The 21,677-nt window shown below is 47.1% G+C and overlaps 1 protein-coding gene and 1 non-coding gene across 2 annotated transcripts in view; both read right to left on the minus strand.

Annotated features, from left to right (window-relative positions):
- Positions 1–21,677, minus strand: part of THRA (thyroid hormone receptor alpha) — a 115,331-nt gene that overhangs the window by 21,903 nt on the left and 71,751 nt on the right. Inside the window, exon 2 of the mRNA XM_053363446.1 lies at positions 18,756–19,019. Within this exon, the coding sequence (XP_053219421.1) occupies positions 18,756–18,808 (53 nt within the window). The 5' untranslated portion in view covers positions 18,809–19,019. The remainder of the gene's footprint in view (positions 1–18,755; positions 19,020–21,677) is intronic.
- Positions 13,510–13,589, minus strand: TRNAK-CUU (transfer RNA lysine (anticodon CUU)). Its single transcript has one exon. It is a non-coding gene; the product is annotated as a tRNA-Lys (tRNA).

Below are 21,677 nucleotides of genomic sequence, written 5' to 3' on the forward strand. Positions count from 1 at the left end.
GAGCTCTGGGCGCACTACTGCACCTAAGATTTCAGGTCAAAACTGCAGAGTTGAAGGAAAGGAGGACCTTTTTCCGCCTCCCCACTTCCAGCTACAATCGTACCTTGGTTGTCAAACTTAATCCGTTCCGGGAGTCCGTTCGACAACTAAGGCCGCAAAAGCCGTGTTGGACGTTCGGCTTCCAAAAGACGTTCGCAAACCGGGACACTCACTTCCGGGTTTGCGGCGTTTGGGAGCCAAAACATTCGAGTACCAAGGCATTCAAGAACCAAGGTATGACTGTACTCTGTGAAGACTGGAGTAGAGACCCTCTTATGAATATTAGGGGGGTGGGAAGGACTAGAGCATGTGAAAAATGAACATAGTATTTTAGCTGCAGTTCATTCATTTTCAGCTTTGTATTCTCGCTATAAAAAGCGTGCTTAGACATTCCATTGTTGCGCCCATAACCCAGGTTTAAGGTGCCATTTAGCTCCATGCTTTCATATCTCAGTTTCTAACACTGCAGCCCATGCCAACCCATGTTTGTCATGCTCAAAAAAACACCTAACGCACCTAGTGAGCTTCACAGCAAAACAGGGAATTGAACTCTCTAGTAGTTATCCAACAATAACTACTATGGCTGAGGACACACCATACATTTAAAGCACATTCTCTCCCCCCTCAAAAATCCTGGGAATTTTGTTAAGGGAATTTTGTTGGGAGTTGTAGCTTCGAGGGGTAAACTACAATTCCTGGGATTTTGGGGTGGGAATGCATCCTTGCCTTTGACCTCCAGAAAGGAAAGTAAGAGGGAAAAGATGTGAAGGCAATTCAGTTTGCAGCTGAATTGTAGATGCTATGTGGAAACAGGGAGAAGAAGAAAGAGCTCAGTAATACAGTGGTACCTCAGGTTAAGTACTTAATTCGTTCCAGAGGTCCGTACTTAACCTGAAACTGTTCTTAACCTGAAGCACCACTTTAGCTAATGGGGCCTCCTGCTGCTGCCATGCCGCCGGAGCCCAATTTCTGTTCTCATCCTGAAGCAAAGTTCTTAACCTGAAGCACTATTTCTGGGTTAGTGGAGTCTGTAACCTGAAGAGTATGTAACCTGAAGCATATGTAACCTGAGGTACCACTGTACAGGGAATGCCTGCCGTCACAAGCTCCCAATTCAGCCACCATTAGGAGCAGCAGATTTGGGGAAGGAGTAATGAGGGACATTATGCATCTTCAATTTGCTTTTGTCAAGAGTACACACATGAAAATCTAGGTGACTGTTATCACAGAATGCTCATTTTTAATGAAAAGCTGAGTTAACTCATAAGCGGTCCCAACCCCAAAACTCCTTGTTACCCATAATGCAATATAAGGCAATCCAAACTTTTCAAAAACATCTCCTATCCAAATGTAAGAAACTAACCGAGTTCTAAAGTTGAGCAAGTGCTTTGTGAACAGAAGCCAACCTTCTGAGAATCTAATTTTTCTCCCTCCTCCTCCTCCTCCTCCTTTTAAACTATGCAAGAAAAATACTCCAGACTCTTGCTGAAAAATTAAATCTTGCAGAAAAGATTATTTGAAGTAAGTTAAGTATTGGAAATCACTGATGATCGTTCCAATTTCCAAAGAGTTGAGGTAAGTATTGGGCATAGCCGAAGTGGAAAAATTGACCTTCTATCTCTATCTATATACATAGCTGACTGCCTTCTTACAACCCATTAAGATTCTGGTAAAAGTGGAAACAGTTTATAAATAACTGGAATATGTATTCTTAAAACATTCCTTTGGAATGACACATTTATTTAATTATTTTGCTCCAGTTATTTATTAGTCGCTTTTCACGGCCAAGTCTATACATTTGCAATTTTTATAATTGAAAGCAACAACACCGCACTGATTTTGGGAACAAGAGACTGGTGGCAATCAGGAAGCTGGTGTGGTTTGTACTTTCAACAAGATTTCTGAACTGAAAAGGCTTAGCTGAAGCTGCAGGGTGGCTATATTTGTATCTGATGTCATTTCCCTTTTCATTTCTCCTCCCTGCCCCTGACTGAACACTGCAGCAGATGTTGCATGGCTGGTTTCATTTATGCATATTTCCCGGTGCAAAAGCCAGTGAGCGAAATTGCCAAGTAAGCTCCTAGCCTACCACCCACGGGTGGATGACCAAAACTACACAATTCTATGATTCTAAGGTAAAGGTAAAGGGACCCCTGACCATCAGATCGAGTCGTGACTGACTCTGGGGTTGCGGTGCTCATCTCGCTTTATTGGCCAAGGGAGCCGGCGTACAGCTTCCAGGTCATGTGGCCAGCATGACTAAGCCGCTTCTGGCGAACCAGAGCAGTGCACGGAAACGCCGTTTACCTTCCCGCCAGAGCGGTACCTATTTATCTACTTGCACTTTGATGTGCTTTCGAACTGCTAGGTTGGCAGGAGCAGGGACCGAGCAACGGGAGCTCACCCCGTCACAGGGATTCGAATAGCCGACCTTCTGATCGGCAAGTCCTAGGCTCTGTGGCTTAACCCACAGCGCTACGCCCATCTAATTCAGTAAGGTCTACACTGACTGGCAGCAGCAGTGGCTCTCCAGGGTACCTGCCAGCCCTTCCTGTAGATGCAGAGGATTGAACCTAGAACCTCATGCATGCAAATCAGCCGCGCAACCAATGAGCTGTAGCTCTTCTCAATTTCCCAACGAGGTGTATGGAGGCACACAGTGGTGATCGGTTTTCTGGGTTTTTTTAAACCAGCTTAACCCCAAAAACAGCGTTAGGATTAACTGCAAACTGAATAATCTCACTCTTCCCCACCCCCCAATTTCAAGAGGATTGGGAAAGGGAGGAAACTGCAATTCAAGAGGAAAATGCTACACAGATTAGGCAGTGAAGGCAAATGAATGCTATCGGGAGATCACAACTCAAATGTGGGAGGGTTGATTAATAGGAAGGAGTTCAAGATTCATGCATTTAAAAAAAAAATGAAACACACACCAATGTCATCCTGTGAACAGGATTTGCTCTAATTCACACGTAGAGCATCTAGCATTGAGGCACTTTTAAAAATAGTAAATAAACAGCAATAATTTGTGTGTGTGTGTGTGTGTGTGTGTGTGTGTGTTAAAACTTGTATGGTATTCCATCAGCTGTCACCCACTGCCCCAATTTTGTAGGGACTGACGTCTCAGCAGCCTATATTATTTATATATAGATAGATTTTAAAGAGGAGGTTTTTAAAAATCTTTGCAATGTGTTTAAAGGACACCCTTCTATTTAAATAATCATAAACCTGCTCCCAAACCAAGGAAGAAGGGGAAATCTGTGTGCATGAAAGTGTCTCCCCCCCCCCCCGCTTTTCCTTCCAAATTAAATTCAAAAGACAAAATGTCCTTTTTGGCCTAGATTAAAAAACAACAACAAAGGATGACCTCAGTGGCAGCTCAGCCAATCGGCCGCCAGTCACTGCAGCCTTATTTGCATGCCGATACCCCATTGGCAGCAGCGGCACGAGTGGAATGCAGAAGGTGGAGCCAAGAAGACACACATTTTTGCAAATGTATAGTACTGAAATACAGAAACTAATAGCACCACCCTATTGGCAAGAGACGTTTGGAAGATTGCTTAGGAAAGGAAATGTTTGAACGGATTTTTAAAAGGCTGCAATGATTGGCTTACATGGGCCTCCTTGGGCAAAAGGTGCCAGGGCTGTGGGGTCTCTTACCCAAAGAAACCCACCTGAGCCCAATCTTGCAGCCTTCTTAAAATCAGTAAAATAATTCCTTTCCTAAGCAAGTGTGGTGATATCACCCCTTTAAGCCTGGTTTATGGGAATAGGTTAGAACCTCAGAAATAATGAGCTCGACAACTTCTTGTTCCTTTGCTCAACCTACTGAGATTTAAGTGTAAGCATTTATGTTAATTAGCTGGATAAGTTAGTGTTTGTTGTTTTCTTTACTGCTGAGCTATTTTAATCTGTGTAATTCTTTGGTGTTTTCCTATCTTGTAGAATTTTGTTTTCGTAAAAGTCTGTGTACGATTTTATGAAATTTGGCCTAGTCTGAGTTCCCGAACCCTTTAATTTTGACCACGCTTTTCAGAGCAAGGGCCACCCAACACAGCAAGTTTCAAAATGACTTTTGCAAATAGGTTGGTTTTAAAGCAAGGGAAAGGGGAGAGGAGGAATCAGGGAAACTATTATACAGTGGTACCTCGGGTTACATACGCTTCAGGTTACATACGCTTCAGGTTACAGACTCCGCTAACCCAGAAATAGTGCTTCAGGTTAAGAACTTTGCTTCAGGATGAGAACTGAAATCATGCTCCAGCAGTGCGGGAGCAGCGGGAGCCCCCATTAGCTAAAGTGGTGCTTCAGGTTAAGAACAGTTTCAGGTTAAGAACGGACCTCCAGAACGAATTAAGTACCGTATTTTTCGCCCTATAGGACGCACTTTTCCCCCTACAAAAATGAAGGGGAAATCTGGGTGCGTCCTATGGGGCGAATGCAGGCTTTCGCTGAAGCTTGGAGAGCGAGAGGGGTCAGTGCGCACCGACCACTCTCTCTCTACAGGATTCAGAAAGACATCCGAAGCCTAGGCAGCCCTGCGGTAGTTCCCGCAGGGCTGTCTAGGCTGCGGATAGCAGCCTGCTGCCCGGCGCGAGCGGCGCCCTGAAGCAGAGCACCCCTCGCGCCGGGCAGACATCCGCAGCGTGGGGAGCCCTGCAGGAGTTCCCCGTAGGGCTCCCCACGCTGCGGATAGCAGCCTGCCGCCCGGCGCAAGGAGCGCCCTGAAGCAGAGCACCCCTCGCGCCGGGCAGACATCTGCAGTGTAGGGAGCCCTGCAGGAGTTCCCCGCAGGGCTCCCCACGCTGCGGATAGCAGCCTGCCGCCCGGCGCAAGGAGCGCCCTGAAGCAGAGCGCCCCTCGCGCCGGGCAGACATCCGCAGCATGGGGAGCCCTGCAGGAGTTCCCCGCAGGGCTCCCCACGCTGCGGATAGCAGCCTGCCGCCCGGCGGGCAGGGCGCGCTGAAGCAGAGCGCCCCGCGCGCCGGGCAGACATCGGCCAGCCCCACAAGCTCGGGGGACAGCAGGGAGGCGCAGCGCCGTCATCCCGCTGTTCCTCGACCTGGTTCGGTTTCCCCGACCTGGTTTTGGGGGGGAAATAAAGGAATTTCCCCCCCTTTATTTCCCCCCAAAAAACCTAGGTGCGTCCTATGGGACAGAGCGTCCTATGGGACGAAAAATATGGTACTTAACCCAAGGTACCACTGTACAAAGAACTGCAACAAAATGTTGTGGCATGGAATGTTCCTGTTAGCTATTCCAGTCAGCCATCAATGCTCTCCTCTGTGATGAAACTCCACCCCATCCTCTTTGTACCCAGTTATCCATCTCCCCTCAATAGACAATCAATGTTCCATGATCAATGAGCGTTGCGCAGTCCTCACTAGGCTGTTTTGGGTTTCCCCCCTCCCCACAGCTTTTTTACCTAAGGATATTATTATTATTATTATATTATTATTACTGCAGCTTCCATGTCCCCCTAAGTCTGCTGACACCCCCCCCTTTTGTGCATGGGTGCTGTTGTTTTGCTACAAACAGCACTCACACCCTGATTATCAGAAAAAGAGGGAAAGATGTAGTGGCAGCCAGAAGGCCCTTCACTGTGAGGCAGGAATGCCATCATTTTGTTCTGCTAGGCTTCCTGTGCCTTTGGTTTAGTCCTGCACCTGTGCTTGGGTGCTTCAGGCAGCAGACTGAGACTGACAGGACTCAGTTCCTACCCATACAAAAGCCATTCCCTCAGAGAACTAGATTTCAGGGAGAAGGGCTTTAATCTACCCTCCCCTCCAAACACACACACTTGTTTGTTTGGGTGAAAGCTTCACAATCTGAGCCCTCACCTACAGTCCCAAGCGATAAAAGCTCTTGCCGCTGCAGAGAGAACTAGTCCTTTTGAACAGCTGCTCTGATACACATTTCCTTTTGGAGGCTTTCCCGCCCGCCCCCCCTAGCCAACAGAGGGCTTAAATGCTTGAATCACACCAACAGGAAACACGGGGTGGGGGGGAGAGAAATGATTTAAGTGTCGTTTGGGGAAAGGACCCAACAATAACACAAGCCAGGGCGGTGTGTACGTGCAGCCTTTGAACAAACACAACACATCAGCATGTACACAATGCAGGCTTCTAAAAAAAGACCATCAACAGTGACTACAGAACGGGGGGGGGGAGTGAGAGGGGTTGGGTAGGCAAGGCTGGTACTACCAGTTTGTCTTGTCCACCTCCTCCTCTCTCCCCCCCCACCCCGCACCCCACAGGCAGCTGCAAAAGCTCCCCAACAGGATGTCCTCTTGTCCACGTAAGGCTTGTAGGCACGGCTTGTACCAGGAGTTCCTGGGACCAGCGCCAGACTGTGCTCTGCTGTTCCTCCGCAGGGGCTGTGCATGAGGAGGCTTGGCTCCCGGCCAGCAAGGCCGGCTCGGCACCTGAGGACAGCGTGTGCCCGGCAGCGAGACACGGGAGGCACGGAGGTGCCCCCTCTCGGCACCTGGGATTCCCTGGGCGGGCAAGAAGGTGGGAAGAAGGTGGAGCAGGGGACGGAATCAAAATGTTCTCGCTCTGGGCTCCAGGTACTTGGCAGGGCAAGGAGTCCACAGGTGACGTCTCTTCTGCAGACCCCGAAGGAGGCGGCCACGCGGCTGCACCACACATTTCAAAGTGCTCCAATGCCATTATAACAGTAATGGCTTTGCCCGCTTCAAGATTTCTGGAATCTGTACTTTAAGGACCTCCTCTCTGCCCTGTATATTTTGGGGAGCCCACCTTACGTTGCTTCAGACTGTTTTTTATATTGCGTTGTCATGTTTTCAAACCTTTTATTGACATATGGACAAAATTTTGAAAGGTTCAATACAATAAAACCAGCAAAATCTGCCTCGAACAATTAAAACACTGTTGTGTAACATTCACGAGTCCTCGTTGCGTGTTGGAGAAACTTGGCAGCTATCTCCAGCTTACCCCCCATCCAGGGTAAACATTAGGAAGGCTATTCGTTTGGCCATTGCAATGTTGCATTTTAATGCTGTTGTCTGCCCTGGGGCCTTAGGGGGAAGGGTAATAAATTTAATACAATGATGGTAATGATAATAACAGCAGTTCTCAGCACCCTTGATAGACTACAGTTCCCAGGACTCCTTGGGGGAAGCCTTTAAGGAAATTTAAATACACTAAGTAAGTAAATAAATTCATGCAGCAAAAAAGTATGCATGCGCAAATAGACGGCAAAAAGTTAACCAATGAACCCACATTAAAAAGGTAAAGGTATCCCTGCCCCTACGGGCCAGTCTTGACAGACTCTAGGGTTGTGCGCCCATCTCACTCAAGAGGCCAGGGGCCAGCGCTGTCCGCAGACACTTCCGGGTCACGTGGCCAGCGTGACAAGCTGCATCTGGCGAGCCAGCGCAGCACACGGAACGCCGTTTACCTTCCCGCTAGTAAGCGGTCCCTATTTATCTACTTGCACCCGGCGGTGCTTTCGAACTGCTAGGTTGGCAGGCGCTGGGACCGAGCGACAGGAGCGCACCCCGCCGCGGGGATTCGAACCGCGACCTTTCGATCGGCAAGTCCTAGGCGCTGAGGCTTTAACCCACAGCGCCACCGCGTCCCCGAACCCACATTAATTTTGAGCAAAATACGGCAAATTAAATAGCCAATACATCCATGCTATGGACCCGAGGAGAACGTGCCTCTCAAGTATGTGTGTTGGGAAGTGACTTCTTTTCTACATGGCCAAGCCTCCTCCCCTGTACAGAATGTATAACCAGTGAATCAGCTGTCCCTCCTGTTTTCTACGGAGCTAGATAGAGAACCCAAGAGTCCTGGCCCTTGCTCCTCCAACCGCTGTAGCTGACAATCACTCTCTCACAGTCAACAGGGCATGAACAGGCAAGTACAGAGTACTTTCAAAACATTTTGGAATTTCTGGTTAACACATGCTACCCCAACCCTTGCAAAAGTAAGGTTCTATCCCTCAATTTATCTTCTACCGGCAGACCTTCCCATTGTTAATCATTTGTGGCACAGAACAGAAAAGGAGGAGCCACCCTGCAGAGTGCAATTCCCTCATCACCTGGAACAACCAGAGCCGTTTCAGCCTGCACAGGATCATTTTAGAAGCCAGGAATTCCAGGGAGGTTTCAGCTCCTGTAACCCTTGTTTAAGCATAGGCCAGCGCCTTGGTGTGAACAGGGATCAGGCGGATTTCCTGGTGAAGCATTAGTACCCTTCATCTTTAACACAAACACACAAAGAGAGAACAAATCCAATTCCCGATTTCCTAAACTCTCAGAGCCATGCAGATTTTTTGGGGGTGTGTGTGTGTGAGAGATTTGCTGATTACACTAGGATGCAGCACTACCTCTTTGCAGCAGGTGGCAGTGCGGTCGACGTCCATTGGCTCCACCCACAAGGAGGAGGGGGAGAGAAATGACCCTGTCAGCGTGATGGCTAGCAATCTTACACCATACCCCTTCAGACCCACACCCTAGACTTCACAATCATGAGGGCCAGGAACCTGATTCGCAACGAGGTCGGAGATTTTCAGGAAGTTGATTCCTGCAGCCAGCGACACATTTTTGCAGTCGTCTCAGCTCCCAAAGAATCGCAGCAGCATGCACAGCTAATCCAAAGACCAACCACATAAGCAACACGAGAAAAAGGCGGCAGAGGTCAGCCACACATACCTGGGCTCTGGTGAGCACATACTTTCTAAATGAGGTGTACGTGCACGTGAGCGAGCGGAAAAGTGGTTGCTCAAGGAGCAGGGTGACAAAACCATACCTTATCCGTCACAATCGTTCCTACCTCCCACATGAGACTAGGGAACAGAGGTCCTGCCCCATCTCTGTGGGGCAAGCAAAACCACAGAGCCGCCCAGTCACATTCTCCTTCCCATCCTAGGTGGAGGAGCTTCGCTATTTGCTTACGACAGGAACGGCAAGCAAAGCCATGAGAACAAACTTGCCTGCCCTGGGCCCCGTGGCAAGAACAGAAGGTTGTGCCGGGGGCATGTCCTGTGGCAAGGGCCATGCCCCAAGGCACACCCAGCTCCCAATCCGGGGCCAGGAGAGATCGGAGTCCGGGCATCCTTATGGGGCCCAATGAGGTTCTTCCTATGTGAACAAAGCACACCCCGAATACTGCACACAGAGTTTATCAAGACACATGGAGACGAGACGAGGCGCAGGAAAAACGCACTCCACCCCGCTTCACAAGATACCTTGAAAGCACATTCAAAATGCCTTTCTTCCCTCACAGAATTCTGGGCACTGTAGTCCACAGGGTTACAATTCCCAAAAACGCTGAGCAAACTACATTGCCCAGAATCCTTTGAGGGTGACAGAATGTGCTTCAATCTGTGTAAAGCAGGAGTGGATAATCTCAGGTACACAGGTCAAATGCAGGCCTCTCTATCTGGCCTGTGGGACTGTTCCCAGGCCACACACCTCCAACTGGCCCAACTCCACACCCTTGTTCAGGTCTTTTCCCTGTCTCTGACCTGCAATAATGCCTCTTGCTGGACTGGATGCAGAGGTGTCAATGTTGAAACCTCTGGTTTATGTGTGGCTGGTCTGAGGCCTACTGTCCAGAGATAAGGGTTGCATACACACTATACCTTCGGAGCACATTCAAAGCACATTCCCTCCCCTCAAAGAATTCTGGGTGCTGTAGTTTTACCCTGCACAGCATTACAATTCCCTTAAAGAACTACACTGCCCAGAATCTTTTGGAGTTGGGCACTGTGCTTTAAAGCTACGCATCCAGAGGCGGATTACTGGCTTTGATCGAAACCGCGCTTGGCCATTTACAACTTTGATAGCACATGCCCATACACCGTTGGCCTGCCAACCCCTTCCTTGCTGGGCTGGTGATTACATATCAATCTCAAACTCTCCTCTTAATCTCTGGTTGCTCTGTGCTGCAGCTGCAACCCAAGTCCTGCCTACCATCCCACCTCCAATGCCCTTTACCCTTTGCTCTCTGAATGGGTTTGCCTGGGGTACATTATGGAGCAAGTCTGCCACCATGTGGCCAGGTGTGATCATCACACCTGAACAACTGCATTTATTTTAATTTTTTGCCAAATGTACAGCGCAGAAAAGATAAGGGAGCTTTTACAGCCTGGACCCTAGCAGGATGACACTTCTCTCCTTGCAAAGGGAAGGCTGCCAAGCCTGCACTGCATAGGTCACAAACATGCAGAGTTTCCCCAGAACCGCATCGTGTCTGCCGCATCTAGACTTCCACACACAAAAGTGACCCTCCCGTAAAATGGCCGTAAGAAAGTGCATGAGGCAGGTAAAAAACAACCCCAAACAACCCCACCAGCACCTTTCCACACATCACCACCGCTGCTTGTGTAATGATACAAGTGCATGTACAGGTGCGAGCGTGTTGCGGCAGATGATCTTGCAACACAAAATCAGGATTACTGCCGGCAAAAAGGCAGAAGCATCTCAAAGGACTAGAAGTGATGTTTCCCCCCCTAGCGCTTGGCGGGAGCCAAATTTCCCAACCCTGGGGTGGGAAGGGAATGAAGAAGCTGTTTGAAGTACTGTTTGGACTGCAGATGCCTTTCGTGAGGTTTGCATTTCCTGGCATACACCTGTTAAGGAATCCTCTCTGCAGCTACCTACAAGGCCCTTTACCTGCAGCAAAATAATGATGTTAATGGCTAATAATAGTAACAAGCAAAATGCTTCGTATTTATGCAGCACTTACACAGGCATTTGGCTCGGTGACCTTACAACAATCCTGTAATGTAGGCCAGTGCTGTTAGCACTGTGCTGCTGCAGATGGGAAGCTGAGGTTGAAAAGCCCAGTGGCTTCCCATTGATGGGGCTGATTAGTTTATGGCAGAGTTAAAAACTGGAGACTTCCCAACTTACCCTCTTAGCTACTCTACAATGCCCTTTGCTTCGGGGTAGGGTGGGGGGGAGGGAAGCAGGGCAAGAGGAATCTATAATACTGTGGGGTCTGGGAATGATTCCACTACCTTCCCTAAAAATAAAATTGCCTTGTGGAGGATTCCATAAACAGGGTTTTATTTGAATCTGAGGCATTATGAAAGTTGGCATCAGGAAGGGATTTCCCTCCAGAACAAACTGACTTGCGACCCAGGGTGGTTTTCATATTTCTCCTCAGTTGCGGCTTGGCTTGCTTCCTTGAGAAATCTAAAGCTCTTTTTTACACTTCAGCCATCTTTTCTGCAGTGTGTAACTTCCCTCGGCTGATGGCTCACTGTGGCTTTCAGGGGAACTGTGTGTGTGTGTGTGTGTGTGTGTGTGTGTGTGTGTGTGCTTGGGAGGTGGGGAGGTGGGAGTTTGCACTCGCCAGCATGCCTTCCTAGCACCGGGGCTTGAACTGCATTGATGTGGTCTCCTTGCCACAAGGATCCTGCACATTCTTTGCTAGCCCCTAATCCCACACCTATGTAAACGCTACAACTGGAAAACTCAACATCTGCAAGGAAGCGCCCCTGTGTGGTGTGACTTTTGAGTTTTTCCAAAACAGGCCCAGATTCACTTCTTCTCCACCCTTTATTTGCAGGGGTGGGGAGGGCAGAAGTGGGCCATTTGTTTTTCACCTGGTGCCTTCATTACGTAGGTTTTGACATATACTGAAAGCATCTCAAATTACCCTAGCTTTCGACACCCAATATATTTTAGTGCCCACCCTATTCTCTTGGCTGTAATTTATTTTAATGTTGTGCTTTTTAAACGATTACATCTCACCCTGGGAGCACGTGGTGAAGGGCAGGGTAAGAAATCTGAAAAATCATTAATAATAATAATAATAATAATAATAATAATAATAATAATAATGGTTTCAATGAAGTCCTTTTCAGCCTCCTATTTTCCTGCCTTGGCTTAGTTTACCCGCTGAGCCATTGCAGTGTGTTAGACATACCCTTCTCCTCTTGCAGTTCTGGGAGGCCTAGTGTCAGCCTCCAGCAGGGCAAGCAGCAAATATTTGAAGTCTGGGATTGGTAGCAAGCGGCTAGCAGGCTGCGTTCCCATCAAAAAGAGGGACGAAGGAGACGGGAACTGCCTAGCTAGTCCATTAGAGGGTGATGTTTGGAGGGCATCATAAAGTCCAGATGTGGGGCTGATTTGGGGTGCAGACACCCCCCCCCGCTTGCTCCTCCCACCCACACCCACCTCAACATCACTTGTTTTTCTCCAGACTCACTGTAAAAGGTGCTGGGGAGAAGGCTGGTTTTAAGGACGGACTCCACTCTGCCACTGACTCTGCCACTGAGGGGCAAAGGCAATAAAAACACTTCACACACGTGCAGAAGGATATTGCAGCTGCATGGACAAAAAGGCAGCCGCTTTGCAATGCTTGGGGGCAGGTGGAAGGTGGTGGTGGAGGGGAGATTATTTCCTACGTAATTTGGTTCCCCACCCCCACCCTGCATGGCTGTTCTGGCTGCCAGCGCTACGTGCCAGGAAAGTCTGGGCAAACAGAGGCAGCAGCACAGCTGGCTGACGGGCGGGCAGACAGTCTTGCTGGCAAAAAAAGGCACCTGCTGAGTTGTGGGGCCCATTAGGGCCCAGCCGGTGCCAGTGCCGGAGAATGGGCCCATTATCCTGACCCCCACCCTCTCCCCTTGGCCCTTCCGTATGCCACCGATGGAAGGGGTAAACAGGATGGGCTTGCGGCCTGGCACACATAGAGGCGAGCCCTTCCTAGGACTGCGACTCTTGCAGCAGCACCAGCAGCAGCAGCACTGTGGAAAGAGATAAAAAATCACAGCTGTTCTGGCAGGAGACTGAGTAGGACATCAAGCTCCCAAGCGTATTCTCTCTCTCTGTTCTATATCAAGGAATGCCTCTGCATCTTAAATTATGCAGCTTAATTATATTTGCATCTATGAGAGCTACTCTAGCACAGTGGCTCACAGACTGAGCTGAACGTAGGAAGAAGTTGCCTTATACCAGGCAAGTGTGTTTATCTATCCAGCCCAGTAGTGTCTACTCTGGCAGGCAGTGGGCATCAGTGTTTCATGTACAGCCCCTTCCTCATCTACCTGCTGCTTGAAACTCTTTACTGGAGTCTGCGAGGGATGGAACCTGGGGTTGTCTGCAGGCAAAGCACGTCCGCCTTCTCCCCAGGAACTGTCTGATTCGAGCTTCGCCTCTGCTCTGAAATCACCAGGTGGCCTTAGGAAAAGCCATTCTCTCTTCTTCAGCCCTCTCCCCTAATCTGTATTATAACGGAGATAAGTAATACTGGCCTACCTTGCAGGGTCTTTGCAAGGATTACCAAGAAAAGGAAACAATTCTTTGAAACCCTACAAAGTGCAAAATGCAAATGCTAAGGATTAAAATCGGTCTACCCACTTGCAAGATAATCATCAGCAAAGTCCACAAAGAGCTGCATTACTTCATTTTGTAGATCACAGACTCGTAGAGTTGTAAGGGATCACGAGGGTCATCTAGCCCAAACCCCTTGCAATGCAGGGATCTTTTGCCCAACGTGGGACTCGAACCCACAACCCTGAGATTAAGAGTCTCATGCTCTGCCGACTGAGCTATTGACAAATAGGGCGCAGAGAGGAAGGGAAGATGAGATCTAGGACACCTGGGTTCTGTACCCCACTGTGGGTGCTTGTTTGTTTTGTTTTTGTTAAAAGTACTACAGGGTGAATATGTACTCTTGTTATATCATCTCATTTATACCCGTCCATTGTCACCACAACAACCCTGCGAGGTAGATGAGGCAGAGACAGGCTGAAAGATACGCAAGGTGGCTGAACTTGGGTCTTCCATGTCCAAATGCAACCCTCTGATTTACTGCATCCTGAGAGAAGTTACGGGGGTCTGAAGGCACCCAGCACCTCTCCAAATTGTGACACTTTTCATCACACAAAGCTCAAAGCAATAACCCTGCACAGTAGCCTCAACGGGGAGAGTGAGCTGACTGAGGCAACAACACCGTGAGTTTCATGGGCTATTAGCCACAGTAGCCAAATGGAACCTGTGCATACAGCGGTAATACACCTCTGAGTGCAAGAAGATGGGGAGAAACCACAGCAGAAGGCCCAGCCCCGCTGTGCCCTGCTTGCAAGCACCCAAAGGCACTTGACTGGTAGCTTCTAGGTTAGATCGCTGCAATGCTTTATGCATGGAGATGCCTTTGAAAACAGTTTAGAAACAGGAGCTTATGCAGAATTCAGCAACCAGGCTGCTCACTGGGGCAAGGCAGTCTGCACACATTACCACCAATCCCGGCCTGATGAAATGGCTACTGATTAGTTTCTGGTCCCAGTTCAAAGTGCAGGTTTGGGCTTATAAAGCCTTATGTGGCTCAGGATGCCAAGACCTCAAGGACTGCCTCTCCCCACGTGAAACCACCAAGACCCTGCATTCAGCATCTGAGGCACTTCTCTGCATGTCCTCCTCAAGGGAGGTGCGGAGGGCAGCAACCAGAGAACGGGCCTTCTCAGTGGTGGCTCCCCATTTACAGAGTGCTCTACCTGAGCTGGCACTCCTGGAGCCATTATTATCTGTTTTTTATTCACCCAGGCTTTTGGATCTTCATTTCCTTATCTTTTATTTAGTGGGACAGATCCATTTCACACCTACGTATTACTTGTGGTTTTGAACCCTATGTTGGGCAGAGAGATTCCTGCATTGCAGGGGGTTGGACTAGATGACCCTCGTGACCCCTTCTACAATTCTATGAAAACCGTCTCCCCTTGCCAACACCATAAATGTACAATGCAAATATTATTCTGGAGCCCGCTGCACATTTTTGCACCCTCATTCACACCTGTGGCTGGGATCTCAGGCAGCCCCAACCAGCGGCTGGCACCCACCCAGAGCATAGCACACCCCTAGCTCCATAGCTATGGAGCCCTGGGATTCGACATGCAGGTTATTTGGCTCATGCATCAAAGGAGAACGCAGGTTCAAAAGCCGCTCCGCCTCTACCCTAACAAGCCTTCGTGGAAATGCTTCTCCTGATTTACTTACCAGATTAAATGCAAAACACCAAACTACTTCTCAGAAAAGCAGATTTATATTAACAGTAAAAAAAAAGGACTTGAAGGAACATGCAACTGCAGCGATAAACTTCTGATACCTCAACCATACTTGAAATTCAGGAAAGAAGATGCCTTTCACTTAGGTTGCTTCTGATTTGTTGCCCTACACTTTCCAGCGCAATTTCCCCTCTTTTTCCTTATCCCCAAACGTCCGGTCTTTTGGAGGAACAGGTTTCTTGAAAGACCGCCCCAATCAGCTTTAACTGCACAAACAATGTTTGCTGGGATGTGGCAGAATCCCACCCAAGGAGAGTGACAGTCTGGGATCACCTTTACATTTAAAAAAAAATGAACTTCACTTTAGGACCATGTAAGAGTTACAAATTCTCCACTCGCCCCATTTCTGTGTGGGTCACTCTTTTGAAGGGTGCTTCTTGACTGGAAGGAGGCAAGCCCAGTACACAGACCAGAGATAGAAATTAGCCAGGCGCGTTTTGTGCCTGGCGCAGGTCCAATTGCGACCATGTGGAGAACTCTGGATGCCAGGTTGGCAACTGAAATCTCCATCTGGCTGTGCCTTCCAGCTCTCTTAAGCAAGTAAGCAGAAGAGCTTATTCAGTGCATTTATATCCCACCTTTTTCTCCAAGGAGTACATGGTTCATTCCCCGCCTCAGTTAATCCCTACAACGACCCTGTAAGGTAGGTTAAGAAGCTAAGAGGCAGTGACTGGCCCAAGCTTATCCAGTGAGCTTCATGACTGAGTGGGGATTTGAACCCTGATCTCCCAGGTCTGAGTGCAACACACTAACCCAGGGGTCAGCAAACTTTTTCAGCTGGGGGCCGGTCCACTGTCCCTCAGACCTTGTGGGGGGGGGCAGACTATATTGGGGTGGGGAAACGAACGAATTCCTATGCCCCACAAATAACCCAGAGATGCATTTTAAATAAAACCACACATTCTACTCATGTAAAAACACCAGGCAGGCCCCACAAATAACCCAGAGATGCATTTGAAATAAAAGGACACATTCTACTCATGTAAAAACATGGGGCCAGATCTGGCCCCCAGGCCTTACTTTGCCTACCCATGCTCTAACCACTACACTGTACTGGCTTCCTAGAGTACTTCTGCTATGGGGCAGCTCTATAAATTATGTACCGTATTTATGCAAATCTAATGTGCCATTGAATCTAATGCGCACCTCAATTTTCAAAACCTCGAAACCGAAAAAGTATTTGGTGGCGAGTGTAAATGCGGCATCAAATCTAATGCAAAGTAATTTGGCCAAAAAAGGTGCACATTGCATTCAAATAAATATGGTAGTTAGATTAATATGGGGAAAGCAAAATGTCACTTAGAGAAGGATCTGAAATACTGTATTGCCCTTGAAGCTTGAATTTGTTTTATTCTGGATTGTTTTATTTACTGTTTTAAACAAGTTGTAAACCACTTTGAGACTTTTTCTTTAAAATATAAAGCGACATAGAAATAACAACAAATACAACAGCAGCAGCAATAAATTCCTTTGCGGGGGGGGGAGGAGCCTAGACATTTCACTGTGGCAACTATAACCTAGGTTTAAGGTGCCATTGGCAATTAGCTTATATATCTGAGTTTCTAACACTGACTCACGCAGAGATGCAATGGGTAGCTTCCCGGTAAGCAATATAATTCTTCCGCATTTCCACAGTCGAAGAAGTTGAATGATCCAACCATACACCATATAGCTATAGGGCAGAATTACTCACCCCTAATGGAGGCTGATTGAAAGGAGGCAAGAACAGAGGAGCAAAATGCCCAGAGGAGACAGGAAGCAGACTCCTTGGCAGGTAGCCGTTTTTGGTTCAGCAGCCTTTAATTTATGGCTTCCTAGTGATGTGCTAGAAGCTACCTGATCAGTGTGCCCTGCAGTGCTTGGAAATTAACATGGAATGCAGCATGCCACCCAAAGATGCAAACAATAGGCAAGCCTGAGATTTATGGTCAAATCTGCCTTGCTTGATCCAGTGTATCAGGCTGCCACTCCTTAAAAATATGAGAATGCATTCAGTCCACCAAGATGGAGGACCATGACATAGTCTAATGCTAGTCATGCTCTGAGCAGACCCACTGAGATGTATTTACCGTACTTTTCCGTGTATAAGACTATGTTTTTTTCTTTAAAAATCATGCTAAAAAGTGGGTGTTGTCTTATACATGGGTACTGCATAGGATGGATGTTTGATTAGTTGCTGCTGTGTCTGTCAGCGGCTATTGCACGTGTTGATTGGCTGACGCTCTGGCAGTTGGGTGTGTGATTTGCAGCTTCTTCCAGCGATGGGACAGAAAGGAGGCGGATTTTGTGACGAGTGCAGGTGAGCGAATATTGGCAATCCCCCCCCCAAAAAAACTCAACAACTCTGCACAATGCTCTGCAAAAAAAGCTCAACTCTGAGCCATCTCCCCCCATTTTCTTAAAACTGAGTCCCCAAAAATAGGGCGGCGTCTTATAGACGGAAAAGTACGGTAACTAAAGAGCCAGTGTGACATGGTGGCTAGAGTGTCGTTCTAGGACCAGAAAAACAAGGATTCGAATCCCCACTCAGCCATGAAGCTGACTTGGGCCAGTCACCGCCTCTCAACCTAACCAACCTCACAGGGTTGTTGCAGGGTTTAAAAGAGGAGTGAGAAAATCATGTATGCCACCTTGGGCAGCTTGTAGGAAAAGGTGGCATACAAATCAACCAAATAAATAAATGCCGTAAATAAAACAAGCGACCCAAGTCGGTCATTGTCCACTAATTTCAATGGGTCTACTCTGACTATCATTGGTTACAACCCAGAGTAAGAGATGAAAAATGGCGGCGGGGGTGGAGGAAAGTTGTTCCTCCAATTCAAGCTTTTTCTTTTCTTTTTTTAAAGGGAAGGCTGACAGGAAACACATGATCCTGAATTCAACATTCAGACACTCAGTTCCACATTTGCTGCTTGCATGGTATGGATTCAGAAATGAAAGATTCAGATACTGGACACTACCAAAAATCACTTTGAGCTGCACACTCTCTATTGCTTCTTCAAGGCCTAGGACCCTCACATCTACGGGACCACCTCTCCCGGTATGCCCCATGGAGAGCCTCAAGGTCCATAAATAGCAACACCCTAGTGGTCCCAGGCCCTAAGGAAGTTAGATTAGCTTCAACCAGAGCCAGGGCCTTTTCAACACTGGCTCCGGCCTGGTGGAACGCTCTGCCTCATGATATCAGGGTCCTGCAGGATCTGATTTCTTTCCGCAGGGCCTGTAAGACAGAGTTGTTCCGCCTGGCCTTTGGCTTGGAGCCAAATTGATTCCCTCCCCCTCTTTCTTTTTTCTTTTTCCTTTCTCCTCCTGTGATGAGGCTGCATTTTAATATTTTATGTTTCAGTATTTTAATGTTGCATTTTAATCTTGTTTTTAAGTTGTATTCATTCAATTTGTTTTTATTATTGCTTGTTAGCCGCCCTGAGCCCGGCCTTGGCTGGGGAGGGTGGGGTATAAATAATAATAATAATAATAATAATAATAATAATAATAATAATAATAATAGCGAACTCGCTGTTACTGTGTTGATGGAAATGGAGAGAATGAAGGGTTTTTTTAATGGCGTCCTCTGAAACAAGCAGCTGCGGTTGGGGTATACGCAAGCAGAACTCCCCAAAATCTGCAGTGCGCGGTGCGCTAGGATCCCTACTGGGTGGGTGTGCCCTTACCGGGTGTCCTCTGGCTCCGACAGGCACTCCACCGTGCTGGGCTTCTGTTCCATTCACCGCAATTCCATCCAGAACCAATAAGGAGAGACCAAGGTGGGCTCCGCCCCCAGAGGCGACGCTCCGCGGTCGCCACGACAGATGCGGGTTTGGGATTTGGGATTTGGGAGGGGGCCGTGAACCGGAGTTAGGAGGCAGGCCCCATCTGCGCCTCCTTCAGTGTCGGTGAGCAGCAAGCATTCTGGGGCGAAACGTGGCGGTGAAAGGCTGAGGAGACAAAAAACAACAACACATGGGAGAAACTGTTTGCTTTTTTAAAAAATTCACTTTTTTAATGTGCAGGCTCTTCCTATCTCTTTCGACTTCGGAACACAATGCAGTAATAACAATAATAAAAAGATCCCGACCACGATCCTACTTTAGTGTATGGGTTGTGCAAATTCTAACCCACCACCCACCCAAAGTTCCTGATTATTTCGCTCCAAGCCATGCAGGATTAATTGGGGGTTGTTGTTTTTTCTGCACCTCCACTGCAGAATAATCTGGTAAAGACTCAAGTACAGTGGTACCTCGGGTTACAGACGCTTCAGGTTACAGACTCCGCTAACCCAGAAATAGCACCTCAGGTTAAGAACTTTGCTTCAGGATGAGAACAGAAATCGCACCGCAGCAGGAGGCCCCATTAGCTAAAGTGGTGCTTCAGGTTAAGAACAGTTTCAGGTTAAGAACAGACCTCCAGAATGAATTAAGCTCTAAACCAGAGGTACCACTGAACTGGGAAGGACAAATGGAAGAAGGAAAAGGTTTGAGCACTGCTACATTATAGAGCTTGAAGTAGCAGCCATGGGGAAGAAACAGGCACCAAAGCTTTTCAGACACTGCCTTTGAGCATATGCAGAGTGCCTTTTTCCTCATTAACGTTTGACCACTAATGGATTCTCCCCCCCACCCCAATAAAAAGTAATAATAGAGATCAGCTGTCCTCCATGTCACCTCTGCATCATTGGAACTGGAGCTGGGTGCTGCCCCACAAGTTTTCCATGAGGGCTAGAAATACAATCCTTTTTGAAGAGTGAAGACAGAGAATTGCAGGTTGTAGTACTTGAGTCTGTGCATCACATTTCTTGTATGCTACTCTTTAGAGTTAATTGTAGAGTAGCTGCTGGGGGTGTCAGAAAATAGCAACAAAAATGGAAAAGAAAGTGGAACTTTTATGTGTTTGCCTGTGGTCAGGAATGGAAATCAGTCAAGCGAGCGCTATCACAATTTGTTCACATTGTTGTTTGTTTTTAAGTCTGCAAATGATATGTAATCAATGGCACTTTTTTACATTCTTTTGATGTGTCCTTTACACTGAAATAAATATAAGTTGTAGAAGTTATGTAAATAGTTGTGTCGGTTATATAAGTTACGTTAAATAGCAGACAGCGAGACAAATAACATAGCTCTTGGCAGAAACTGAAGTGCAGCAGAATAGAAGACAGTGCTGGTGGTTACCAATTGCTGCCTTCTTACATCCCTTGTGGCTGATAAAGTGCAAGCTGTGAACCAGGAAGTCTCCGATTCAAATTTTGCCTCTGCTATGAACTCAAATGTTGTCACAAAGCAAGCCACTATTTCTCACCATCAGGTTTAGGAACAACCACAACCACCAGAACAGCAGCAGCAGCAGCAACCCACCTTAAAGTGTTGCTGTAAGGGTTACTGAGATAACGTACACAGATGCCCTAAAGCACAATATAAATGCTATGGATTATTATTATTATTATTATTAGATGAAGTTAGAGAAGGAAACAGTGGGAGAAAGCAGGGAATTTTTCCTGTATTGACATTACAAGAGCCAGTAACTAGTACCAAGAGGGCTTTAGAATAAATCCAGGAGTTTGGTCATGTGGCAGGCTTTAAGTTAAACAAGTTAAAAACTAAGGTTTTGGAGAAAAACTTGACGCCGATGGAGAGAGAGAGGTTTCAGAAAGAGACAGATCTGACATTAGTAAAGAAGGTAAAATACTTGGGGGTGAATATGACTGCTAAGAATGTAAATTTATTTAAAGATAATTATGAGAAATGTTGGTCAGAAGTGAAGAAGGATTTAGAGATTTGGTCAAATTTGAAGCTTTCCTTGCTGGGTCGGATTGCTGTTATTAAGATGAATGTACTGCCGAGAATGTTGTTTTTGTTTCAATCATTACAAATCATTGACAAGATGGACTGTTTCAAGAGGTGGCAAAGAGATATCTCTAGATTTGTCTGGCAGGGCAAAAAGCCCAGAATAAAATTTAAGATACTTACTGATGCTAAAGACAGAGGGGGGTTTGCCCTGCTGGACTTTAAACTTTATTACGAATCAGCAGCTTTTTGCTGGTTGAAGGAATGGCTACTTCTTGAGAACACTGACATCCTAGATCTGGAAGGTTATGATAATGTTTTTGGGTGGCATGCATATTTGTGGTATGGCAAGGTTAAAGCGCATAAAGCATTCAAAAACCTTATTGTCAGGAAAGCACTATTTAATGTCTGGACAAGATATAAAGACTTTTTGGAGAATAAAACCCCAAGGTGGTTATCACCTATGGAAGCGAAAGCTATGAAAAAACTTAACACGGAGGCAAAATGGCCAAAGTATTGTGAAATTTTGGAACAAGAAGGTGACAAGCTGAAATTGCAGAGTTATGAGAAGCTCAAAGGGAAGGTGCGAGACTGGTTACATTATTTTCAAATAAGAGAGGTTTATAATCAAGATAAAAAAATTGGTTTTCAGGTGGAAAAATCAAAGTTGGAAACAGAATTGTTAGAACCCAATGCTAAGATATTATCAAGAATGTATAATTTGCTGTTGAAATGGAGTACTGAGGAAGAAATGGTAAAATCTGCTATGATTAAATGGGCACAAGATATTGGTCATAATATTATGTTTGCTGACTG

Source organism: Podarcis raffonei, chromosome 13 (genome assembly GCF_027172205.1).
Source record: "Podarcis raffonei isolate rPodRaf1 chromosome 13, rPodRaf1.pri, whole genome shotgun sequence".
NCBI classification, from domain to species: domain Eukaryota; kingdom Metazoa; phylum Chordata; class Lepidosauria; order Squamata; family Lacertidae; genus Podarcis; species Podarcis raffonei.